General features: G+C 40.4%; 1 protein-coding gene across 3 annotated transcripts in view; it reads right to left on the minus strand.

The window, feature by feature from the left end:
- Positions 1-24,924, minus strand: part of LOC129041041 (protein argonaute-4) — a 50,668-nt gene that overhangs the window by 19,944 nt on the left and 5,800 nt on the right. For all 3 annotated transcript variants that reach the window (XR_008503774.2, XR_008503775.2, XM_054496179.2), the window contains exons 2-13: positions 21,772-21,937; positions 15,872-15,992; positions 13,362-13,543; positions 13,041-13,177; positions 12,792-12,926; positions 12,012-12,099; positions 7,290-7,437; positions 6,933-7,052; positions 6,682-6,810; positions 6,288-6,421; positions 4,683-4,867; positions 2,924-3,083 (exon numbers count right to left, since the gene is read on the minus strand). Coding sequence is in view for 1 of the 3 variants with exons in the window: in XM_054496179.2 (XP_054352154.1) it covers positions 2,924-3,083; positions 4,683-4,867; positions 6,288-6,421; positions 6,682-6,810; positions 6,933-7,052; positions 7,290-7,437; positions 12,012-12,099; positions 12,792-12,926; positions 13,041-13,177; positions 13,362-13,543; positions 15,872-15,992; positions 21,772-21,937 (1,705 nt within the window). In the remaining 2 variants the exon portion in view is untranslated. The remainder of the gene's footprint in view (positions 1-2,923; positions 3,084-4,682; positions 4,868-6,287; positions 6,422-6,681; positions 6,811-6,932; positions 7,053-7,289; positions 7,438-12,011; positions 12,100-12,791; positions 12,927-13,040; positions 13,178-13,361; positions 13,544-15,871; positions 15,993-21,771; positions 21,938-24,924) is intronic.

Raw genomic sequence — 24,924 nt, forward strand, 5'->3', positions numbered from 1 at the left:
AATTTAACTCTTCAAATCACTTTCACACATAGTATTTCACAGAAAAACAACATTTTCAAGTTAACAAGGCAGATATTATTATCTTGATAGATAAGGAACTGAGGCCCAGAGATATTAGAAATTCACATACGTAACAATACTCAAATCTCCCAATTCCCAGCCAGCACTTTGACTATCATATCCCTGTCTTGCCTTGGTGTTTGTTTACTCTAGAGTCAATCTGACAAACTCAAATTTAAACAAACAAACAAAAACCTATGAAGGGAAGGGCAGACAGGGTTTCTTAAAAGGACATAAAAAGATTGATTCAACTCAGTCCTATTAACATTTTCTGTTCATCAAAAGCCATTGTTGACCAGGCATGGTGGCTCACATCTATAATTCCAACACTTTGAGAGGCCAAGGTGGAAGGATCACTTAAGCCTAGGAGTTCAAAACTAGCCTGGACAACATAGCAAGACCTCATCTTTAAAATAAAATTTAAGGCTGGGTATAGTGGCTCATGCTTATAATCCCAGCACTTTGGGAGGCCAAGGTGGGCCGATTGCTTGAGGTCAGGAGTTCAAGACCACCAGCCTGGCCAACATGGTAAAGCCCTGTCTCTATTAAAAATACAAAAATTAGCCAAGTATGGTGGCGTGCGCCTGTAATTCCAGCTACTTGGGAGGCTGAGGCAGGAGAATCGCTTGAACTCAGGAGGCGGAAGTTGCAGTGAGCCGAGATTGTATCACTGTACTCCAGCCTGGGTGACACAGCGAGACTCTGTCTCAATAAATAAATAAATAAATAAATAATTAGACAGGCATGGTGGCACATTCCTGTAGTCCCAGCTACTCAGGAGACTAAAGCCGGAGAATCGCTTGAGCTGGGGAGATTGAGGCTACAGTGAGTCATGATTGCCCCACTGTGCTCCAGCCTGGGTGACAGAGTGAGACCTTGTCTTAAAAAGAAAAAAACAGAAAACCCACAATTTAGGAGAGTGAAAAGGCAAAGCACAGACTAGGAGAAGACAATCTGCCTATCCTGTTTGCCTATAGGATATCTGCATCTTGTGAAGGACCAGAAGCCACAAAGAACTACTACAAATTAATGAAAAAGACTCACAACCCAATATAAAAAAATGAGCAAAAGACTAAACAGGTCCATTATAAAAGAAGATGTTTAGGCTAGGCATGGTGGCTCATGCCTGTAATCCCAGCACTTTGGGAGGCTGAGGCAGGAGGACTGTTTGAGCTCAAGAGTTCTAGACCAGCCTGGTCAACAGGACAAAACCCTGTTTCTATAAAAAATAAAAACATTAGCCGAGCATGGTGGTATGAGCCTGTAGTCCCAGCTACTTGGGAGGCTGAGGTGGGATGATCAGTTGAAGGCCAGGAGTTTGGGTCTTCAGTGTGCCATGATCACATCACTGCACTCCAGCCTGGAAGACAGAGTGAGACCCTGTCCCAAAAAACAAAACAGGCCTGGAAGACAGAGTGAGACCCTGTCCCAAAAAACAAAACAGGCCAGGCGCGGTGGCTCACGCCTGTAATCTCAGCACTTTGGGAGGCTGAGGTAGGCGGATCACTTGAGGTCAGGAGTTTGAGTCCAGCCTGGTCAACATGGTGAAACCCTGTCTCTACTAAAAATACAAAAGAATTAGTGGGTCATGGTGGTGTGCACCTGTAATCCTAGCTACTCAAGAAGCTGAGGTGGTAGCATTGGTTGAACCTGGGAGGTGGAGGTTGCAGTGAGCCAAGATCAGGCCATTGCACTCCAGCCTGAGTGACAGAGCAAGACTCCATCTCAAAACAAAACAAACAAACAAACAAAAAAGATGTCCAAATAGCTAATGAGCATATGAAAATGTGCTTAACATCATTACTCATTAAGGGAATGCAAATTAAAACTATAATGAGATACTATTATCCCCAAGCAAAATGGCTAAAATTAAAAGGACTGATACTACGAAGTGTTGGTAAGAATATAGAGCAAGTAGAACTCTCAGTGTAAGTGTAAATTGGTACAACCACTTTGGTGTAAGTGTAAATTGGTACAACCACTTTGGAAAACTATTTGACTGTATCTATTAATAGTAAATATATGTATTCTCTGTAACTCTATTTTCTGTAATTCAGTAATTACACTCCTGAAATTCCACACAAGAGAAAGAGTGTTTCAGTTCACCGAAAATGTAGAATTGTATAATGAATGTATGAAAATATCCAGGGCCGGGCGCGGTGGCTCACGCCTGTAATTCCAGCACTTTGGGAGGCCGAGACGGGCGGATCACGAGGTCAGGAGATTGAGACCATCCTGGCTAACACGGTGAAACCCCGTCTCTACTAAAAATACAAAACATTTGCCGGGCGTGGAGGCGGGTGCCTGTAGTCGCAGCCACTTGGGAGGCTGAGGCAGGAGAATGGCGTGAAACCGGTAGGCGGAGCTTGCAGTAAGCTGAGATCGCATCACTGCACTCCAGCCTTGGGGGACAGAGCGATCGATAGTAGAATAAATTAAAATTGTGTGGTTTATTCATGTAATGAAATCATACACAACAATGAAAAAGAATAAACTACTCCTAAGTGCAACAACACAAATTAATCTCACAGACATAATGTTGAACATAAGAAGACCAACACAAAATAGTGCATACTGTATGATTCCATTTATACGAAGCTCAAAAATGGGCAAAAGTAATCTGGATAGGTGATAGACATCAGAATGGTGGTCACCTTTGGGGGTTATCTATTTGGAGGGGCCATAAGGAAGGCTGATGGGGTGCTGGAAATGTTCTATATCTTTATCTGGGTATTGGGTATATGGGTGCATATATATACAAGAGAAAAGGTAATCTAGATGCATATATAGTATTTGTGTGCTTTCCCATAAATTATGTAAGTTAGATCTTAAACAAAAGTGGGGAAAGCATTCAGAATCTTACCTTTGATGAGGCACAAGCACATTGTTAATTCCTCCAAGTTTTGCATTTATCTTCAGGCAAAGATTGGAAAGGGTTTGAGGTGAGGTCTTCACTACATTTTTTACCTGGACACACTGCGTGGCCATACCTAGAAGGGTATCTCCAACACGTTTCACCTCCGCTACAAAAATAATTTATTAATTTTAACATGTTTAAATGGTCTCCTAATTACTAAAAGCAAAAGGAAAAAAACCCCACACGTTAACTTTGTAACTTACTATATACCGTACACTGTGCTAGATGCTTCTCATGTCTTCCTTTTATCTGCTAAACCCCCAGGGCAATTTTTCCCCCGTGTTTGGATAGGCCCTCCCTTCTCTCTTTTTTCCCTCCTGCAGGCCCTGCAGCCAGTCTGCTTCCTTTATTCTCTGTGCTGCCTGCCACGACTTGCTCAGCTCCTTGATGCTCCTCTTCCCACATGATGATTTAGCAAAAGAATCAATCTTCCCAGCTTCTCCCTCTCAGTACACACACCGGCCCTTTGAATTTTATTTTATTTTGTTTTTCTTTTTTGCTTTTTTTTTCTTTCTTTAAGTACAAGAGATAACTGTAGAGAGAAGGTTAAAGACATTTTATAAAGTTTAAAACTGGGGCCAGCCACAGTGGCTCACATCTGTAATCTCAGCACTTTGGGAGGCCAAGGCGGGTGGATCACTTGAGGTCAGGAGTTCAAGACCAGCCTGGCCAACGTGGTGAAACCCCATCTCTACTAAAAATACAAAAATTAGCTGGGTGTGATGGCACGTGCCTGTAGTCCCAGCTACTTGGGGGGCTGAGGCAGGAGAATCACTTGAACCCAAGAGGCAGAGGCTGCAGTGAGTCAAGATTGTGCCACTGCACTATAGCCTGGATGACAGAGCAGGACCCTGCCTCAAAAAAAAAAAAAAAAGTTTAAAACTGGCTGGGCGTGCTGGCCCATGCCTGTAATCCCAATGCTTTGGGAAGCCCAAGGCAGGTGGATGGCTTGAGCCCAGGAGTTCAAGACCATCCTGGGCAACACAGCAAAACCCTATCTCTATAAAAAATACAAAAATTAGCTGCGTGTGGTGGTGGGCACCTGTATTCTCAGCTACTTGAGAGCCTGAGACAGGAGAATCACCTGAGCCCAGGATTTTGAGGCTGAGATGAGCAGTGATCATGACACTGCACTCCAGCCTGGTTGACAGAGCGAGATTCTGTCTCATCAACAATGATAGTTCCTACATCCTTTACTTAAATGATAGCCAAAATAACTTTGTATCATTCTTCTTATAATAGATACAAACTAAGCAAATCCTCTTCTGGAAGTGGCACTCTTCCTCACTCTCATATTCCTAAGTGCTTTTCACCAAATATTTCCAGTTCTCTCAGCTTCCAGGACTATGGTAGTATCACACTACATTCTCAACCCCCATCCCCACTGCTCCCACGCAAGTTGGATAAGGCCATATGGCTGGTTGTGGCCAAGGAGTTGCAGAGAGAAAAAAGAATGTGGGGCCAGCAACATTCTAAATAGCAGCTGCTCTGCCAAGCTGGGTCCCCAAATGGAGATGACATGATGACACAGAGCAGAGTCCGCAGTCTACCTTCAGTGGACGCATAACAGGAGCAAGAAACAAATCTTTGTTGTTGTGAACCACTGAGAGTTTGAGGTTTGTGACTGCAGCATAACCTAGCTTATCCTGACTGTTATATCTACTGCTTGAAATCATCCCTCATTCAGCATTAAAAGGGTCCATACCATATACTGGTGTCTTTCCAGGCAGGATAACCACTATTAGCTGTAGGCCCACATAAGTCATTTTCAGATGTTTAAACATAGGCTCCACACTGTCTGCACCTTGTGCATACTTGCAGAAACATGGCTGACCCTGGATGGGCATTCCTGCATCCTTAGAGATTTTACGCAGCTGGTCAGTGAAACTCCTGTTAAAATAGAACCAGTAGCACAGTTTTTTTCATTTCAGAGTACATTTCTGGCATTCATTTTCCTCTGAAACACTTCCTTCAGTTTTGTAAATTCTTAGCCAAATTTAGAAACAAGTAAACAAATAAATAAAAATCTTTAACTGGTTGCCAAAAATGGACTGGCAATTGCAATTAAACTTGCAATTTAACTTGCAGTTAAACAGAAAAGAATCTGTTATTACTAAGCTATCAGATTATCAACTGAAATTTTTAAATAATTATGCGCAGCTGAACTAGAATAGCATTGCTGTTCAAAGATCTTTTAAACATTCAAATCAATAATTCTGGACTGAAGAAAAGCAGGGTCAAAATTTCAGGTAACGTGCATTTTGGTAAGCCTGGTACAGAAATAGCTGGGTAAGCTTGTGCTCAACTGAGAACGCAGAAACATGCTGTTACAAAATCAGTGTATTTAGGACTACATTCAAACTTGGAACAGATTTGGTTCAATAAAAATGTCAAAAGAAATCATCACTTAAAAAAAGCAAAATTCACTTTGAAGTTTTAAATTTTAGATTTAAGAAGTTACTTCAATTTATGTATAAAGCTTTCAGAATTCCTTCGGTGCATTTGCCAATATTTTGTAGAACTCCTTTCTTTCACTCTAGTTCCCTTTTCTTAATTTTTTTTCACTCTTCTCCCTAACTTTATTTTTTTATTTTTATTTTTTTGAGACGGAGTCTTGCTCTGTCGCAAGGCTGGAGTGCAGTGGCGAGATCTTGGCTCACTGCAACCTCTGCCTCCTGGATTCAAGTGATTCCCCTGCCTCAGCCTCCCCAGTAGCTGGGACTACAGGCGTGCGCCACCATGCCTGGCTGATTTTTTGTATTTTAGTAGAGACGGGGTTTCACCATGTTGGCCAGGATGATCTCGATCTCCTGACCCCATGATCCACCCACCTCGGCCTCCCAAAGTGCTGGGATTACACGTGTGAGCCACTAAGCCCGGCCACTAACTTCTTTTATATAGATAGCTGCATCTGTAAGATGCGAACCTACTCTTACCCAGAGACCTTGCAATAAAACAAACTCATTCGTAAATTATAATGATTCAAAGTAAGCTAGTTTTTTATCTTAGCTGAAAAGATACAATTAATACCAAAGGAAGCTTCAATAAGAACTCAAGAATTTGCCAACCAACATTGTCTCTGCCTTGTTACTCACAAATTTCTGCTCTACATGTAAGGAAGCTGAGTCAGATTCTTAATGTAATTCCCAAGTTTGCAAATTACTATAATACAAGGTCTTTTTCATATAGCCAGATGGTGTCACTATGGGAGTCAGGGATTTAGTGCCAGCGTACACAGCACATTCACATAAAGACAGTATTTTCATATCTGGAAGGGATATTACTAAGCTGAAAATATGAAGATACTCACTTTAGTAAATCTTCCCTACATTGTTTCTGAGGTGCAAAACAAGCAACTGCCCAAACTTTAATTTCAATGCCAGCATAAAACTGCTTTCCTCGCATGTCCCAGACACCCTGGTTGGGTGTGGCTACTGTTTTATTCTTTGAAAAAAAAAAAAAAAAAAAAAAGAAGAAGAAGAAGAAGAAGAAACAAAAGAAAAGAGAAAAGACATTACAATCTAAGGCCATTTTACTATTGACGAGTGAATAAACAAAATTCTATTAGGTATGAGCCAGAACACAAAAGGCAATAATGAACAAAACTATGGGTAAATTCAGCAGTGGCAGAGTAGAGAAAACCTGGATTATTCTCTTTTTGACTGGTTGTGGAAGAAGCTTGCTGAATAAAATAAAAAGCTTACCCGGCCTCCATATTGCAGCATTGGTGCTGGAAGTACCCTGCCTGTGAGCTCTGTCATTTCATTGTGGACAACAATACCAAATTCTTTAAGGTATGGATCAGGTCCACCCACCATACTGTTGCTCTTCACCTAAAGAACAGGAAAGCCTGCATATATAAAAACCAGAGAGTAACTGTGTCCCAGGAGTTTTCTATTCTTTTGTTTTTTGTCATCTCAAAGCTAGCTCATCTTGAAGACCATGTCTTACTGACCAGTCTACTGATCTCTTCCTGTCTGTCAGGAGCAGATCTTGCTGTAGCTTTGATCATTGTGGAAGTCTGATTGTCTGTGAGCTTCTTGATACATCGCTGTCCTGCCACTATATTACAGACCTGCCAAGAGACAAAGAGAAATTGGTTTGTGTAAAGGGTTCCATATCTTAAACCTTTGCCAAACCATATCTTATATCCTCTATTTCCAGAAAAATTAAAATTTGGTTATATAGTGAAATCATCTGCCAAAAATATTTTAGAAATTAACACTAAATTTCAACACTAGTTTAGAACTCTACTTAAAAATATATACTCATTCAAGAGATCAGCAAATTGGCAAAAGAAAATTTAACTTACCTCGAGTGGCAAGTATGTATGCTTTTGTTCTTGTCCCACTTGGAGACAGGGAAGATGGGGGTATTTCAGCTGCAGACTATACTTTTGCTTAAAATATTGAGCTACTGTACATTCCATAGCTTGACCGTTTTCTAGCTGCAAAGGAAAACTATAGGAGAGAATGTCTTTTTTAGAATATTTCTTCAAGTTCTTTCTTTTCTTCTTTTTCTTTTCTTTTCTTTTCTTTTCTTTTTTTTTTTTTTTGAGACAGTGTCTCACTCTGTCACCCAGGCTGGAGTGCATGGCGTGATCTCAACCTCTGCCTCCCGGGTTCAATGGATGCTCATGCCTCATCTTCCCAAGCAGTTGGGATTATAGGCGTGTGCCACCACGCCAAGCCAATTTTTGTATTTTTAGTAGAGACAGGGTTTCACCACGTTGGCCACGCTGGTCTCGAACTCCTGACCTCAAGTGATCCACCCACCTCGGCCTCCCAAAGTGCTGGGATTACAGGCGTGAGCCACTGTGCCTGGCCAAATTCTTTCTTTTCTAAACAATAAACAAACAAAGCCCACTAATAATTCCTACTTTCATCAGTCACTTAAAAAAACAAAGGTCAATCTTTTTTTTTTTTTTTTTTGTGAGACAGAGACTCACTCTGTTGCCCAGGCTGGAGTGCAGTGGCACCATCTTGGTTCACCGCAATCTCCACCTCCCGGGTTCAAGCGGTTCTCCTGCCTCAGGCTCCCGAGTAGCTGGGATTACAAGTGCGCGCCACCACCTATAATTTTTGTATTTTTAGTAGAGACGGGGTTTCACCGCGTTGGCCAGGCTGATCTAGAACTCCTGACTTCAGGTGATCCACCTGCCTCAGCCTCCCAAAGTGCTGGGATCACAGGTGTGAGCCACATGCCCAGCCAAAAAACAAAAGTTAATCTTTATTTGAGCATTTTCACTTAAGTAAGTTTAGTATTTAACCAGAACAATGATTCCATTGAACTTCTCCATGTTTGTTAAAGCTTGGATGAGAAATTTTTTAAAATTAAAATTTAAAAAGAATTAAAAAAAAATAACTTAAAACAAGAAGATACTGCAGAACCAGAAGATACATAGACTCACTTGAGGTCAGGTAACACCTACTGGTACAAATACAACCTCTTGCTGGCTTCAAATTAACATAAGGATTTTGAGTAATCCATGTAGGTGTTTTGTTCCCTTAAGATAACTTTTTGTAAAATGAGTGTAGCATAGTTACTGGGGCCACATTTTTAGATTCCCAAATTTTCAGATCCTAAAACTAGAACAAATACATGTGGATCTGGAGACAACAAGACCAAATACATGAATCTGAGACTGTGCCAGAATATTTGGCATAATTATTTGGCTTTTCCAGTGGGCAAATTATCTCAAATACTTAGTACAATAATAACTTTAATCTTGCTTTTTTTTTTTTTTTTGAGACAGAGTCTCGCTCTGTCACCTAGGCTGGAGTGCAGTGGCATGATTTTGGCTTACTGCAACCTCCACCACCTGGGCTCAAGCAATTCTCCCACCTCAGCCTCCCAACTAGCTGGGACAAATGCCTGGCTAATTTTTCTGTATTTTTTGTAGAGGGGTCTTGCCACATTGCCCAGGCTGGTCTCGAACTCCTGGGCTCAAGGAATCCTCTTTCCTCAGCCTCCCAAAGTGTTGGGATTACAGTTGCCAGCCACCATGCCGGGTTTTAATCTTGCTTTTTTTTTTTTTTTTTTTTTAAAGACGTAGTCTCACTCTGTTGCCCAGGCTAGAGTGCAATCTCGGCTCACTGCAACCTCTGCCTCCTGGGTTCAAGTGATTCTCCTACCTCAGCCTCCCGAGTACCTGGGATTACAGGCGCCTGCCACCACGCCTGCCACCATGCCTAGCTAATTTTTGTATTTTTAGTAGAGACAGGGTTTCACCATGTTGGCCAGGCTGGTCTTGAACTCCTGACCTCTAGTGATCTGCCTGCCTCAGCCTCCCAAAATGCTGGGATTTAGAGGCGTGAGCCACTGCGCCCAGCCCGTTAATCTTGCTTTCTTAACTGCCACAGCCTTACAAAGTAAAGGTGCAGTAAGGGTCATCTATGTGATATTTAAATATATGAGTTATAATCTTTCAGCAAAGATTATATACGTCTATAAGTCTAATTATTCTAACAGGGTTATGTGAAATAATTAAATAATGAAAAGAGCACAGTTCTTGAACAAATGCTACAATTCTCAACAGTGACTTCATAAGGTTTTGGTAACTTTTTTTTTTCTGAGAAAGAAGTCAATGGTATAATACAAATAATACATGAAATACCAATTTACCACTCTTAAGAAATTCATGTAGTGTGTACATGAGGTCATACTGAAGAATTTATTCAAATCAGACTGAAATAATGCACTTTATTTATCCAGAAGCCATCTGAAAATTTCAACTATCTAGACAAAGCCCTCTGGGTGATTTTGATATGCACTAAAGTTTGAAAATTAAGAATCATGAATCTAAAACAAAGTCAGATTAGAATATAAGCAAAAAAAGGTGTGTGTGTGGGGGGGGCTCTGAGTAACCAAAATAATATAAATGTAGTAAAGTGTATACTGTATATTTAACTCTTTATTTAGAAGAGCCAATATTTATGTTTATGTCAGACATGATCTTGATTACAAGAATAAGATACAGATATAATTTTTAAGGCACTTTCACATATAGTGTCTCACTGAGGCACAGTTTTCAGTAGATTAGAAGTGTTGGGTGATGGGCTGGGCGCAGTGGCTCATGCCTGTAATCCCAGCACTTTGGGAGGCTGAGGCGGATGGATCGCCTGAGGTCAGGAGTTCAAGATCAGCCTGGCCAACATAGAGGAACCCCGTCTCCACCAAAAATACAAAAAATTAGCTGGGCATGGTAGCAGGTGCCTGTAATCTCAGCTACTCGGGAGGCTGAGGCAGGAGAATCACTTGAATCCGGGAGGCGGAGGTTGCAGTGAGCAGAGATCACGACATTGCATTCCAACCTGGGCAACAAGAGCGAAACTCTGTCTCAAAAAAAAAAAAAGAAGTATTGGGCGATTAGGAAAATGAGATTGGGGAAACGGAAAGGAGTATGCTGCTGGAGGATGCCATAGACACCAACAGCTGTTAAGAAGTGACAGCTACCTACAAAGGGAGGGAGAGAAATCCACACAAAACACAAAGCAATAGATGTCTTCTCCCAGCCTGGGCAACAAAGTGGGACCCCGTCTCTATTAAAAATACAAAAATTAGCGAGGCGTGGCGGCACGTGCCTATAGTCCCAGATACTCAGGAGGCTGAGGTGGGAGGATTGCTTGAGCCCAGGAAGTTGAGGCTGCAGTGGGCCATGATGGTGCCAAGCACTATATACGTGTGTCTGTATTTTTTTTAGAAGATACATATATATATATAAAATGTCTTCTCATATATTTTATTTATATGTATGTCTTCTCCTGACAGCCTTATATGATATCTAGGCCTTAACAGACCTTTTGAGCTATGTATTAAGAATTACAACAGTAGGCTGGGTGTGCTGGTTCACACCTGTAGTCCCAGCACTTTGGGAGGCCGAGGTGGGCAAACTGTTTGAGCCCAGGAATTGAAGACCAGACTGGGCAACATAGCGAAACCCCACCTCTACAAAAAAAATTAGGCGGGTGTGGTGGTGCATGCCTGTAATCCCACTACTTGGAAGTCTGAGGTGGGAGGTTCACTTGAGCCCAGAAGGTGACAGAGTGAGACCCTGTCTCCAAAAGAAAAAAAAAAAAAAGGATGACAACAGTATAATTTAAAAAAGCTTATAATGACTCTGCATCATTAAATAAAAAGATTAAATAAAACATAGATTAAATAAAAGTTAATCTATGTTTAACATACTCTACTTAAGAGGTAAATTGAATTAAAGGCAAAGAATGTGTTTTATAAATATCTCTACCAAAAATATTCAGAAAATGTTTTAAAACTTTGGTGTTAAAAGCAAAGATTCTGGTGATCTTGAAAATTTCAGTATAAGATAACCAATTCTTTCTTTTTTTCTTTTGAGATGGAGTTTCACTCTGTCACCCAGGCTGGAGTACAATGGCGTGATCTTGGCTCACTGCAAACTCTGCCTCCTGGGTTCAAGCGATTCTCCTGCCTCAGCCTCCCAAGTAGCTGGGATTACAAGCGCCTGCCACCAAGCCTGGCTAATTTTTGTAGTTTTTAGTAGAGACGGGGTTTCACCATGTTGGCCAGGCTGGTCTCAAACGCCTGACTTCAAGTGATCTGCCTGGCTCGGCCTCCCAAAGTGCTGGGATAACAGGTGCGAGCCACCATGCCCGGCCAAGATAACCAATTTCTTTTTATTTATTTATTTTTTTTGAGACAGAGTCTTGCTGTGTTGCCCAGGCTGGAGCGCAGTGGTGCAACCTTGGCTCACTGTAACCTCCGCCTCCCAGGTTCAAACAATTCTCTGCCTCAGCCTCCCAAGTACCTGGGGTTACAGGTGACCGCCACCATGCCCAGCTAATTTTTTTGTATTTTTGGTAGAAATGGGGTTTCACCATCTTGGCCAGGCTGGTCTTGAACTCCTGATCTCGTGATCCACCCACCTCGGCCTCTCAAAGTGCTGGGATTACAGGTGTGAGCCACTGTGCTCAGCCAATAACCAATTTCTTAAACAATTATAGTAGCTCCCTCTGTTACTAAAAATGTAATTGTATTACTTTAGATGTGGTTAACATACGTTTGATGGCTGGCTGGCCGTCTAGTCACATTACAAACTCGGTATTTTCGTTTCATCTGTCCACAGTGGGTCACCTCAACTTTGAGACCTGAAATTTTTTTTAAAAGGCAAAACATCAGTTAATTAAAATCATAGTGACAAAAACAGATTCAGATGTTGTCTTCAAAATGTCATGACATTGTACAGGATAAAAATTGCAAGAATATGGGGACAATTTCATCATTATAGGCAAAAAACCTGAGCTAAGCAGAATAAATTAGAACTCAGATGACCTAAGATGCTCGATCTCCTTTAGTTTATTATTTCATCCAATAAATATTTATTAAGCATCAACTATGTTCTGACGCTTATTTTCAGGCCTGGAGACAGCTTTCGTGAAGTTTATATTCTAGTGAGGGAAGCTAACCAATAACAAGTAAAGAAGAAAAGAAATTCCAGAAGGATAATAAATGAATTTATGTTATTTTATTAAAATGGAAGTTTTTAAGTGGGTAAGGGTAGCATTTACTGAGTGCCTGATATGTGACAGGTACTATGCTAGAAAGCTTAATAAGCCTAATTGCATTTAATTATCACAACAACTCTACAAAGTATATATTATTATCTTTACCTTAGAGATGAATACACTAAGGTTCACAGTGGTTAAGGAACTTGACGAAGGTCCCATTGATAGAACTGGTTAGCCTGAGACCGAAGCCCAGGTCTGTGTGACTCCAGAGCACAGGCAACGTGCAGCATGCTGAGCTGCTTCTCCAAGACCACATTAATGCAAACACTTACCTCTGATTTCTTTGGTAAACTTGACACGCTGGGAGTCTGTTAGAGGTTTGGTCTGTTCATTGATGTTCTGAATGTCTAAAACCTCACACATGAACTCAATGATAGGCTGAGCTCGGTAGAAAGCAGTTGCAGATACTAACAAACAGAGAAGGATACTTCACTTCAGGGAAAAGGGAAGGGCCAAAACAAACAAACAAACAAACAAAAACCAGCCCAAAGAGTTATTGGATAAAGAGAGTTCCATCCTACCATCAATGTTGAGCATCATATTCCACATGGCAGGTCTCACAGACTGATGAAAACCAAACCAGACCTCCCTGCCCCCTCCCAGAGGGTGGTAGTAACCTTCCGGGGGTGAGAAAAAGGAACGGCCCACTGGGGTGTACCTGAAGAAATAAGAGTTTGCATGTGTCACATTAAACATGTGAAAGGTCCTTCATTTCACTCTCAACTCTGGGAGCTGAAATCAAATTTGAACTATGACTTATGCAGAAATTTTTCAATGGCTCCAGTACAACCTACCAAAAAAGTCTGACATTTGTAGGAAATAATCCAAACCAAGGTACTAACCTCATGGAGGGAAGGTGTCTTGTGATAACATCAAGTGCTTGTACTGAGTCATCTGGGACTTCATTCAGGTGCCCAGCCAAAGCTTCTAAAAGCAACTGAAGGCTCACAACTGACACCCACTGAACAGACACTTTAAATGTTTGGTCTTTACCCTCGCCTGGAAGAGTCACCTCCATATCAACCTAAGGAAAAAAATACATGAATACAAACATAAATGTTTACAATGGCTGTGGGAAAGATTCCAAGAATATGCAGTATGATACATGCATAAAGATATTTCTTTTAACATTTTTTTACAATTGCATAACATTGGAAACAACTTAGTGTCCATGAGTAGGGGCATAATTTAATATGTAACATTATACAATAGTGAAAAACTAAGGTAGATGTTATAACATGGATGAACCTTGAAAACATTATGCTAAATGAAACAAGCCAGATACAAAAAGGCAAATATTTCATGATTCTATTTCTATGAAGTACATTGAATAGTCAAATTTAAAGAGACAGAAAGTAGAATAGTGGTTATCAGGGACCAGGGACAGTAGGGTATGGAGAATTATTGTTTAATAGGTACAGAGTTTTCGTTTGGAATGATGAAAAAGTTCTGAAAATGGATAGTGATGATGGATGCACAACAATGTGAATGTACATAATGCCATTAAACTGTAACATATCATAATTTTTTTTTTGAGACAGGGTCCTGTTCTGTCATCCAAGCTGGAGTGCAGTGGTGCAATAATAACTTATTGTAGCCTCAAAGTCCTGGGCTCAAGGGATTCTCCCACTTTAGCCTCCCAAGTAGCTGGAACTACAAGTGCACACCACCATGCCTAGCTAATTAGAAATTTTTTTTTTGTAGAGATGGGTCTCCCTGTGTTGGTCAGGCTGGTCTCAAACTACTGGCCTCAAGCAATCTTCCCACCTCGATCTCCCACAGCACTGTGATTTTTGGCTGGGTGAAGCACTACACCCAGCCAAAAATAGTAAATTTTATGTTATATATTATTTTACAACAATAAAAAACTTAAACTTGAAAAAAAATAATAAGGTAGATATAAATGCATAGAAATGGAAAGATCTTTCAGGCATATTGTTAAACGAAAAGCAAATCATAGAATGACATGCAAAACAATTAAGAATACACATCAACATATGTATAAATAGCTAATATACATAACATATCTAAAAAGATATATACCAAACTACTACAGTAGTTTCCTTTGGAAAGGAAGATGGTAGTGAGGGTGCAGATAAGTGGTGGAGGCAGTAAATCGCAGCATTTCTAGATTGTCTGGATAAGTTTATTATGAGCATATGTTCACACAGTACTTTTCTAATTAAAAAAATAAATGTTTAAAAAAGTATTGTGCTATTATAATCTATTTTCATAAGTGAGTATTATATAGTTTTCTATAATTTATAAAGCCCTGTTGTTCAGATTCAGGTAGTACTTTGTTAAAGTACATGGTTAATGTGAGAAATTAAGTAAAGATGACATAATCAACCTAAATCCTAATGCTCATCTCATTTTCAATTATCAGTTAACTGAGACAAAAGAATATGGACAGAATAACAAATCTATCATCACTATAAAAAACAACTCTGGCTGGGCGTAGTGGCTGATGCCTGTAATCCCAGCACTTTGGGAGGCTGAGATGGTGGATCACCTGGGGTCAGGAGTTTGACACCAGCCTGTTCAACAGGGTGAAACCCCATCTGTACTAAAATAATAATAATAATAATAATAATAATAATAATAATAATAAAAATTAAGGCCAGGTGCAGTGGCTCAGGCCTGTAATCCCAGCACTTTGGGAGGCTGAGGCGGGTGGATCACCTGAGATCAGGAGTTCGAGACCAGCCTGGCCAACATATAGTGAAACCCCCATTTCTACTAATAAAATACAAAAATGATCTGGGCGTGGTGGCACACGCCTATAGTCCCAGATACTTGGGAAGCTGAGGCAGGAGAATCGCTTGAACCCAGGAAGTGGAAGTTGCAATGAGCCGAGATCGCGCCACTGCACTCCAGCCTGGGCGACAGAGCAAGGCTCTGTCTCTCAAGGAAAAAAATAAAATAAAAATTAGCCAGGTGTGGTGGCACATGCCTGTAATCCCAGCTACTTGGAAGGCTGGGGCAGGAGAATCGCTTGAACCTGGGAGGCAGAGGTTTCAGTGAGCGGAGACCAAACCACTGCATTCCAGCCTGGGCGACAGAGCGAGATCCCATCTCAAAAAAAAAAAAAATTCTAAGAATTGATGTGTTATTAAACTTTTCTTTCTGCTCACATACAGATTTTTTAAAATTGATATATGACAATTGTACATATTTTTGGGGTACATGTGATATTTTGATATCTGTATGCAATGTGTAATAATGAAATAAGGGTAATTAGGATATCATTACCTCAAACATTTATGTTTTTTGCGTGTGTTGGGAAGAAAAGGAAACATTTTTGTCATGTATCTACTAAATGAACTAAGTATTTCTTGCTCTTAACACTTACCCTATCCCGTCCAATTGGTAGTGGATGTGCCGTGTACATGTTTCTTTTGCCATCATACCCAGGCTGCCGATCACCAAATATTTGCATCTTGAAGTGCCGCACCATTGTATCTACTACCTCCCTTCACGGTAATGGAGATAATGGCAATTAGCTTTCAGAAATGGTAAACAGTAAGAAAAGCATCATCATACCTTAATCATTTAAATTAGGTTCAGTATTACTTGGAAAAAGTAAGAGTTAAGGTTACAACTGATTCAAGTACTTTAAAAAATAGTTAACTAAAGAAAGGTAGCAACAAGTGTACAAAAACAACTATAAGATGATATAGGAAATGGGGAATAAAAAAGAGAATAACATTTATGTTATCCTCTCAACCTCCTCTTTCCAAAATCCTCTCCTGTGATAAACACAGCCTTATAAGAATAACCTGGCTAGGCGCGGCGGCTCACGCTTGTAATCTCAGCACTTTGGGAGGCTGAGGTGGGTGGATCACTTGAGGTCAGGAGTTCGAGACCAGCCTGACCAACACGGTGAAACCCTGTCTCTACTAAAAATACAAAATTAGCCGGCATGGTGGCACGTGCCTGTAATCCCAGCTACTCAGGAGGCTGAGGCAGGAGAATCGCTTGAACCCGGGAAGCGGAGGTTGCGGTGAACCGAGATTGTACCATTGCACTCCATCCTGGGCAACAAGAGCGAAATTCCGTCTCAAGAAAAAAAAGAATAACCTATCTTGGATATCTAAGTTTGACACGTAGGTACCTCACTGAACGATGATAAGTTTGTCATCAAATCAATATCCTGGCTGGGTGTGGTAGCTCATGCCTGCAATTCCAGCACTTTGGGAGGCTGAGGCAGGTGGATCACTTGAGGTCAGGAGTTCGAGACTAGCCTGGCCAACGCAGTGAAACCCAGTCTCAACTAAAAAAAATAGAAAACTTAGTCAGGCATGGTGTAATCCTGGGTACTTGGGAGGCTGAGGCACGAGAATCACTTGAACCCAGGCGGCAGAGGTTGCAGTGAGCTGAGATCACGCCACTGTACTCCAGCCTGGGCAACAGAGTAAAACTCTGTCAAAAAAAAAAAAAAAAAAAAAAAAAAAATCCTTATTCAAGTATATTGGTTTTGAGAAAGAGAATCAGCAGGAATTCAAAAATCTGAGGATCAGTAAATCTAAGATCCATGATACACAAACAAATAAGTCAACCCCTTTGCCTAATGCTAGTGATTTATTATTCTGTATACCGTCTTGTCTTATTCCAAAGTGCTTGTCTTATTTCAAAGTGCTTATTCCAAGCAGTGTAGACAAGGGAATGTTGTAAAATATTCTCTTTCCAAAAAGATTATTAATATAGCTTCTTTGTTTTTAGAATAAAAGTCTTTTTCTCCATCAAGCATGCAGAGCTTTACTTTAGTGTTCTTGCATATATGCCAGATCACACTGTATGCAGGCTGTGGAATAAATGCAGTGGCAAAAAAACTGGTGTATAGAGTTTAAGATATGGACAGACCAGGGTTTGTGAGATTTTTGAATGCTAGAGTCAATGAAAAGTTAGGTGCTTAGACTTAGCAACGTTCATGTGTGGGAACGATATCTTAAAAGCCAAAATACATCATAACTAGCTAACACATTCATATTACTACAAATGAAATCTGTGGGAAAGTCATGTTTACAAACCAAACCATGCGACTGAAAAAAATTGATGGAGAGACGTGGTATCGTACAATCTCCATTTTAAAGAGCTAACTTAAGAACTGTACATTTTCATACTAGAAAAGAGTAATTTCTCATCTTACATTCTTAAATTCTGACCAAAAAGTTTAGAGTAAAGAGCTACTTTCACCTCTATTCTCATTTAATCTTCACAGCAACCTCGTAAAACAAATAGGAGAATGATTATGGTCCTCACATTAAAGAAAAGAAAAAAGAAAAATTCAGAATGGGCAAGTGGCCTGTCCCTGATCACACAATGATTAACTGGCAGAACTGCAAGACCTTGGACAAGTTACTTAATCTTTCACATGTCTGTTTCTTCATATGTAAAGTTATGATAATAATAATAATAATACTTCCCTTGAAAAGTGGTTGTCTTAATTGAGCAAATACACAGAGTATTTATTTATTTATACAGTGTTACGTAAAACACATAGAGTATTTAGAACGGTGCTTGTCCCACAATAAGCCTTTGTACTCTGATCTGCTCATGGATATCATTCCAAGAATTGTCTTCTCTCCTAAATCATCAAATTTTTCCTTTTTACTGGATTATTCCCTTCAGCATACAAATATGCTCCAATTTCTCTCATCTTAAAAAAAAAAAATCAAACTTTCTTGGGCCAGGCGTGGTGGCTCATGCCTATAATCCCAGCACTTTGGGAGGCAGAGGCAGGCAGATCACTTGAGGTCAGGAGTTTGAGACAAGCCTGACCAACGTGGTGAAACCTCGTCTCTACTAAAAATTAGCCAGGTGTGGTGGTGCATGCCTGTAATCCCAGCTACTCGGGAGGCTGAGGCAAGGGAATCAGTTGAACCCCAGAGGTGGAGGTTTCAGTGAGCCAAGATTGCACCACTGCACTCCAACCTGGGTGACAGAGTGAGACTCCATCTCAAAAAAAAATACATAAATAAAAAATTAAACTTTCTTAATCTCAGTTTCTCCTCATCTGAACATTCTATTTCTGTGCTCCCTTTTGTATCAAAATCCCTTGAAGGAGTTGCCTGTAATTCCTCTTCCTCTTTCTCCCTTGAACTTTCTCAAGTAAGGCTTTCGCTCTACCAAACTACTCTTATTAACGTCCTCCAGTGGGCTCCATATAGCTAAATTCAATGCTCCTTGAACATTAGATAATCCATCCTTCCAACTTAAAACATCTTCTTCCTTTGCCTCCAGAGCACCATTCCCCTGGTTTTCTCCTATCCCAGTGGTCTCTCCATGCCAATCTTCCTGCTGATACTTCCTCATCGCCTTTAATCTTTAAGTTAAATCTTTAAATATTGGAGTGCTTCAAGACCCAGTGTAGGAGACTTATTTTCTCCACACACACACTCACTTTCAACATAATCTCATCCAGTCTCATGGCTTTATCATCAATAAGCTCATGATTCTCAAATGTTTGTCTCCAGCCTCGACCTGTTCCCTGAATCCAACCTTAATACTGTATTCAACCTCCTTTTTTTTTTTTTTTTTTTTTTTTAAGACTCAGAGTCTCACTCTGTCACCTGGGCTGGAGTGCAGTGGTGCTACTTTTTTTTTTTTTTTTTTTTGAGATGGAGTCTCACTCTGTCGAGCAGGCTGATGTGCAGTACCACGATCTCAGCTCACTGCAACCTCCGTCTCCCGGGTTCAAGCGATTCTTCTGCCTCAGCCTCCTGAGTAGCTGGGACTACAGGCACACACCACCACACCCAGCTAATTTTTGTATCATTAGTAGAGACAGGGTTTCACCATATTGGCCAGGCTGGTCTCAATCTCCTGACCTCGTGATCCACCCACCTCGGCCTCCCAAAGTGCTCACATCCAAAGATGTGAGCCACCGTGCCCGGCCTTTTGTTTTTTTTAATATAGACAGAGTCTAGCCATGTTGCCTAAGCTTGCTGCAAACTCCTGGCTTCAAGCAATCCTCCCACCTCAGCCTCCTAAAGTGCTGGGATTACAGGTACGAGCTACCACAGCTGATCTCCACTAGGATGTCTAATAGTCATCTCAACCCTGATGTCCAAAACGCACAGATCTCCTGATTTGCTACTCCCTGCTTCTGCTTCTCTTGCAGTTTTCCCCATCTGATAAATGACAACTCCTTTTTTTCCAGTAGCTCAGGACATAAACCCTGGAATTAATCACGACTAATTTCTTTCTTTCACACCACATGTTCAATTCTTCAGTAAATCTTACTGACACTAGTGTGAAAATATTTGCAGGATCTGACCACTTCTCATCACTATCAATTATACTACTCAAGTCCAAACCACCATTACTTTTCACCTGAATCATTCCAGGTGCCTCTTAATTAATTTCCATGCTTTTTACCCTTACCTGCTAGGGTCTAATTTCAGCACAGCATCCAGGGCAATCCATTAAAAATATAAGTTTGTCATGTCTCAGATTTATTTAGTCATGTTGTGGGTTTAGTATTTAAAACTCACCTAACCAGAATAAATGACAAAGTGTTATGAATGCCTACAAGTTCTGCATGATAGAGGCCTTCTGAAATTTCTCCAACCTCATCTCCTATCACTCTCCCCCACTCACTCACTTGCTCCAGCAATCCAGAATTATCTGCTGTTTCTTTCTTTCTTTCTTTTTTTTTTTTTTTGAGACAGAGTCTCCCTCTGTTGCCCAGGCTGGAATGCAGCGGCACGGTCTCCACTCACTGCAACCTCCGTCTCCCAGATTCAAGTGATTCTCCTGCCTCAGCCTCCCAAGTAGCTGGGATTACAGGCATGCGCCACTACGCCCGGCTAATTTTTGTATTTTTAGTAGAGACAGGGTTTCACCATGTTGGTCACGCTGGTCTCGAACTCCTGACCTCAAGTGATCTGCCTGCCTCAGCCTCCCAAAGTGCTGGGATTACAGGCATGAGCCACCACGTCCGACCCGCTGTTTCTTGAATTCACCAAGCTTCTGACTTTGCCTGGGACACTCTTCATGCAGATACCCCTCACCTCCTCTAGGTCAAATGTCACTTCTCAGTGAGACTTACCCTAGCTATTTGAATATATATACATATACATACATGTGTGTATATCTACATATGCATGTATATGTATATATAAACATATATATTCATTCATATGTAAATCTCAGTGCTCATCCTATCCCCATTTCCTATCTTCCATCTCTACTTTTTTTTTCTTTATTGCATTTATTACCAACTAACAAAATATATGTTTTGTTTGCTTCTTCATTTATTTTTGGTCTTCCCCATTAGAATATAAGCTCCTCAAAGGTAGAAACTTTTGCCTGTTTTGTTCATGGTGAATTCCCACAGCATAGGGTAATACCTGGCACAAAATAAACATTCAATAAAATATTTGTTGAATGGATCAATGTTATCCATTACCACCACTTCTACTACTATTGATCTCAGTTATACAACAGCCAATAATGGGTTTGCATGAGAGTGAACTATACCAGAAAGCCAATTTTGATCCATAATGAGAAAAATATCAAGCGGCACAAAATATTTAACTTGACAGCAAAGAGCAATCTTAAAAAAGCAAGAATCTTAGTATCAAATATTGCCTGAATGTCACTGCATAGAAACAGAGAAAACAAAAGTGGATGTATACTCAGCACACTGTAAGAATATTTGCTACAGGGCTGTCTTCACACCAGGTAAATTCCTGCTATACAGACCACAATACTTATATCATCTCATCAGGACCACTCTTAGATAATGCTAGAAATAACTAGAGCTTCTCTCTGTGCTGAGTTTTCTCAATACTCCAAGATGACTTTTCTGTCTTTCTTTTCCCCCAAGAAAACATCTGCAAGTAATCTTCTGTATTGATATATATACATTATATATGTATATATATCTTTCTCATGTCCAAAACCAACATATAATAATAAAATTTGAATTTCCAGGTAGTTCTATTTCCCATAGACACTAATGTCGTCACCTATTTTGGTAAATTTTTGCTACCCTTGGTCAATGAAAGAGTGACCTTTCTTTTTCATAATTAAATAAGTGTTTACTGATTGACTAATAATATATCCAGCACTTTGCTAGAGTCTACAGAGGATAACCAAGCATGCAACAGCAAACCTGCTATTAAGAAACCTATCATCTTAGAGAATAACAAAGCCTACATGTTGGATGAATTTAGAGAACAATATGATACATAAATAAATTATATGCACTTAAATATACAGAAATCCACTCTTTCTAATCCTTACCTGTTGACTCTACGAGGCCGTTTTTCGGGCTTAATATCCACATCATAGTGATACACATCTATTTTAGGAATCTGAACCTGAAAATGATTGGCTAACAGTCGAATTGGTTTTCCAACAGTTCCAAGGCCAGGACGACGAGGTGGCTGAAACAGGCTAGCCGGAGGTCCTAAAGAGATTGAAAGACATTTGCTGTGTTATTATTTTTCTTTTTTCTTTCTTTCTTTCTTTTTTTTTTGAGACAGAGTTTCGCTCTTTCACCCAGGGTGGAGTGCAGTGGCTTGATCTTGGCTCACTGCAACCTCTGCCTTCCAGTTTCAAGTGATTCTCCTGCCTCAGCCTCTCGAGTAGCTGGGATTACAGGAGCCCACCACCAGGCCTGGCTAATTTTTGTATTTTTAGTAGAGACAGGGTTTCACCACGTTGGCCAGGCTGGTCTCGAACTCCTGACCTCATATTCCACCCGCCTCGGCCTCCCAAAGTGCTGGGATTACAGGCGTGAGCCACCACACCCGGCCTGCTGTGCTATTTATTCTTCTTGTTGTTGATGATGATGATGGCTACAATTATTGAGATCTTATTATTCACTGTATGTACTCTAATATAAAGAATCTGGGGTGTCTTTTGACCTAAGGTTCTCTAGATTTCTAAATATTTTGCCAAGTTGCTATTATTTTTAATATAAGGACATCAAAATTAGAATGATGAATTCCTCTCAAGCATAGGCTACAGTACAAAATCTTGCATGAGCATTAGTAAAGCTCTATAGCTAGACTTACAAAATTATATGCATTTTAAAAACTATCTCTAAACTCTGGAGCCACCATCCCCAGAGTTGGAAATGACCTATTAATCTCTCACAAATTAGCCTGCATCATTATAAATTGTACATATAGGAGAAGATTAAACCGCAGCTCTATTTATCAATTTATTTGCTAATTTTGATAGTGAAACAATACCAATAAAGCTAGACCTTCTCGTTTATAACTTGATATTTTTAGAACCTGGACAATCTGAGATTTCTTGCTCATAAGATCTAGTTTATTCCACAGACATTTATTCATTTATTCAGTTATAACATGCCTAACCTGTACTATGGACTCAGAATGAAGACAGAGCCCCTTCTTTCAAAGAATGTACAGTCTAGACCAGTGGTTCTCAACCTGGGGCAATTTTGTTCCTCAGGAAACATTTGGCAAATATCTGGATACATTTTTGGTTGTCACAACCTAAGGAGTGCTGCTGGCATCTAGTGGAAAGGACACAGGATACAGCTACGCATTCTACAATGCATAAGACAGCCCCCCACAACAAAGAATTACCCAGTTCAAAATATCAATAGTGCTGAGAAAGAGGTTGAGAAACCCTGGTGTAGGTAGAGTAATCTTTCCAAACTATTTCAAAAAAGAAAAGATTCCATAAGTTAAAGAAACCTTGCATACTCTCTCTCCTCTTAAAATTTCAATGCATATTATCATATTAAATTCTCTAAAAAGTCATGTAATAAATAAACCTGGTTAACTTTATCTCATCATTTAGCTAACTGTTTTTTTCTCCACAGAACTCTCTCTCTCTAAGATTTGAACATCTATTAATACTCAGCAGAAAACGATCTTGTGGAGCACAGTCTGGGAGACACTCATTTAGAGAAAATCTTACTCCTTTTTGATGACAATATCAAGTGGATACTGGCCTAAAAAATGAACATCTTTTCTGCTATGAATAGGCATTGAGCAAAGTGGGCTGTGGTTACAATGGAAAGTTACAACAGGTTCTGTTACTGCAATGGCATTTCACTGAGAACAAAGACTTCACTAAGGAGAGAAAACTTGGAAGCAAGAAGTTGTTCTGGGCCAGGCGTGGTGGCTCACACCTGTAATCCCAGCACTTCGGGAGGCCAAGGCAGGCAGATGACCGGAGGTCAGCAGTTTGAGACCAGCCTGGCCAGCATAGTAAAACCCCGTCTCTACTAAAAATACAAAAATTAGCCGGGCACGGTGGTGGATGCCTGTAATCCCAGCTATTCAGGAGGCTGAGGCAGGAGAATCGCATGAACCCGGGAGGTGGAGGTTGCAGTGAGCTGAGATCACGTCACTGCACTCCAGCCTGGGCGACAGAGGGAGAATCAGTCTAAGACAACAACAAAAAGAAGTTGTTCTGTTCCAACATCACTTAGGAAAATTAGAGCAAATACTTTATGATATTTATGGTTACAGATCACCATATTCTAACACTTAAAGTATTAAAAATCATTTTACATATTAATTATTCATTTTCCCACTATATTCTACTTATCCTTCAGAATTAGGTTTAGATGTAACCTCCTTGGAAAGCCTTTCCTGATTCTCCCAGACTAGAGGATCCGTCCTCTGTGTTCAAAAGACTCTCTCTATAGGGGAACCCATAGAGCAAGTATAAGAAACCACTTGTTAAGTTACTCTGTCTCCTTCACTAGATTGCAAACTCTTATAAACACTGCATGTTCTCACTCATAGGTGGGAATTGAACAATGAGAACACTTGGACACAGGAAGGGGAACATCACACATTGGGGCCTGTTGTGGGGTGGGGGGAGGGGGGAGAGATAGCATTAGGAGATATACCTAACGTAAATGATGAGTTAATGGGTGCAGCACACCAACGCGGCACATGTATACATATGTAACAAACCTGCACATTCTGCATATGTACCCTAAAGTATAATAAAAAAAATTTTAAAAAAAGAAATGAACCTCCTGTTAATCTTCTCAATATCTAATGCAGCCATCATCATGTTATAAGAATTCAATAAATGTTGAACTGAACAGTATCAATAATCCCAGATAGAATCTAAACACAAAAATGATAATTATCTTTCTCTCTCCTTCCTTCCTTCCCTCCTGTCCTTCCTTCTTTCCTTCCTTCCTTTTCTCTCTCTCTCTTCTTTTTTTTTTTTTTTTGAGATGGAGTCTTGCACTGTTGCCCAGGCTGGAGTGCAGTGGCGCAATCTTGGCTCACTGCAACCTCCGCCTCCCAGGTTCAAGAGATTCTCCTGCCGCAGCCTCCCAAGTAGCTGGAATTACAGGCACCTGCCACCATGCCCAGCTAATTTTTTGTATTTTTAGTAGAGACAGGGTTTCACTACATTGGCCAGGCTGGTCTCAAACTCCTGACCTTG

This window comes from Pongo pygmaeus, chromosome 1 (assembly GCF_028885625.2).
Source record: "Pongo pygmaeus isolate AG05252 chromosome 1, NHGRI_mPonPyg2-v2.0_pri, whole genome shotgun sequence".
Lineage (NCBI taxonomy): Eukaryota > Metazoa > Chordata > Mammalia > Primates > Hominidae > Pongo > Pongo pygmaeus.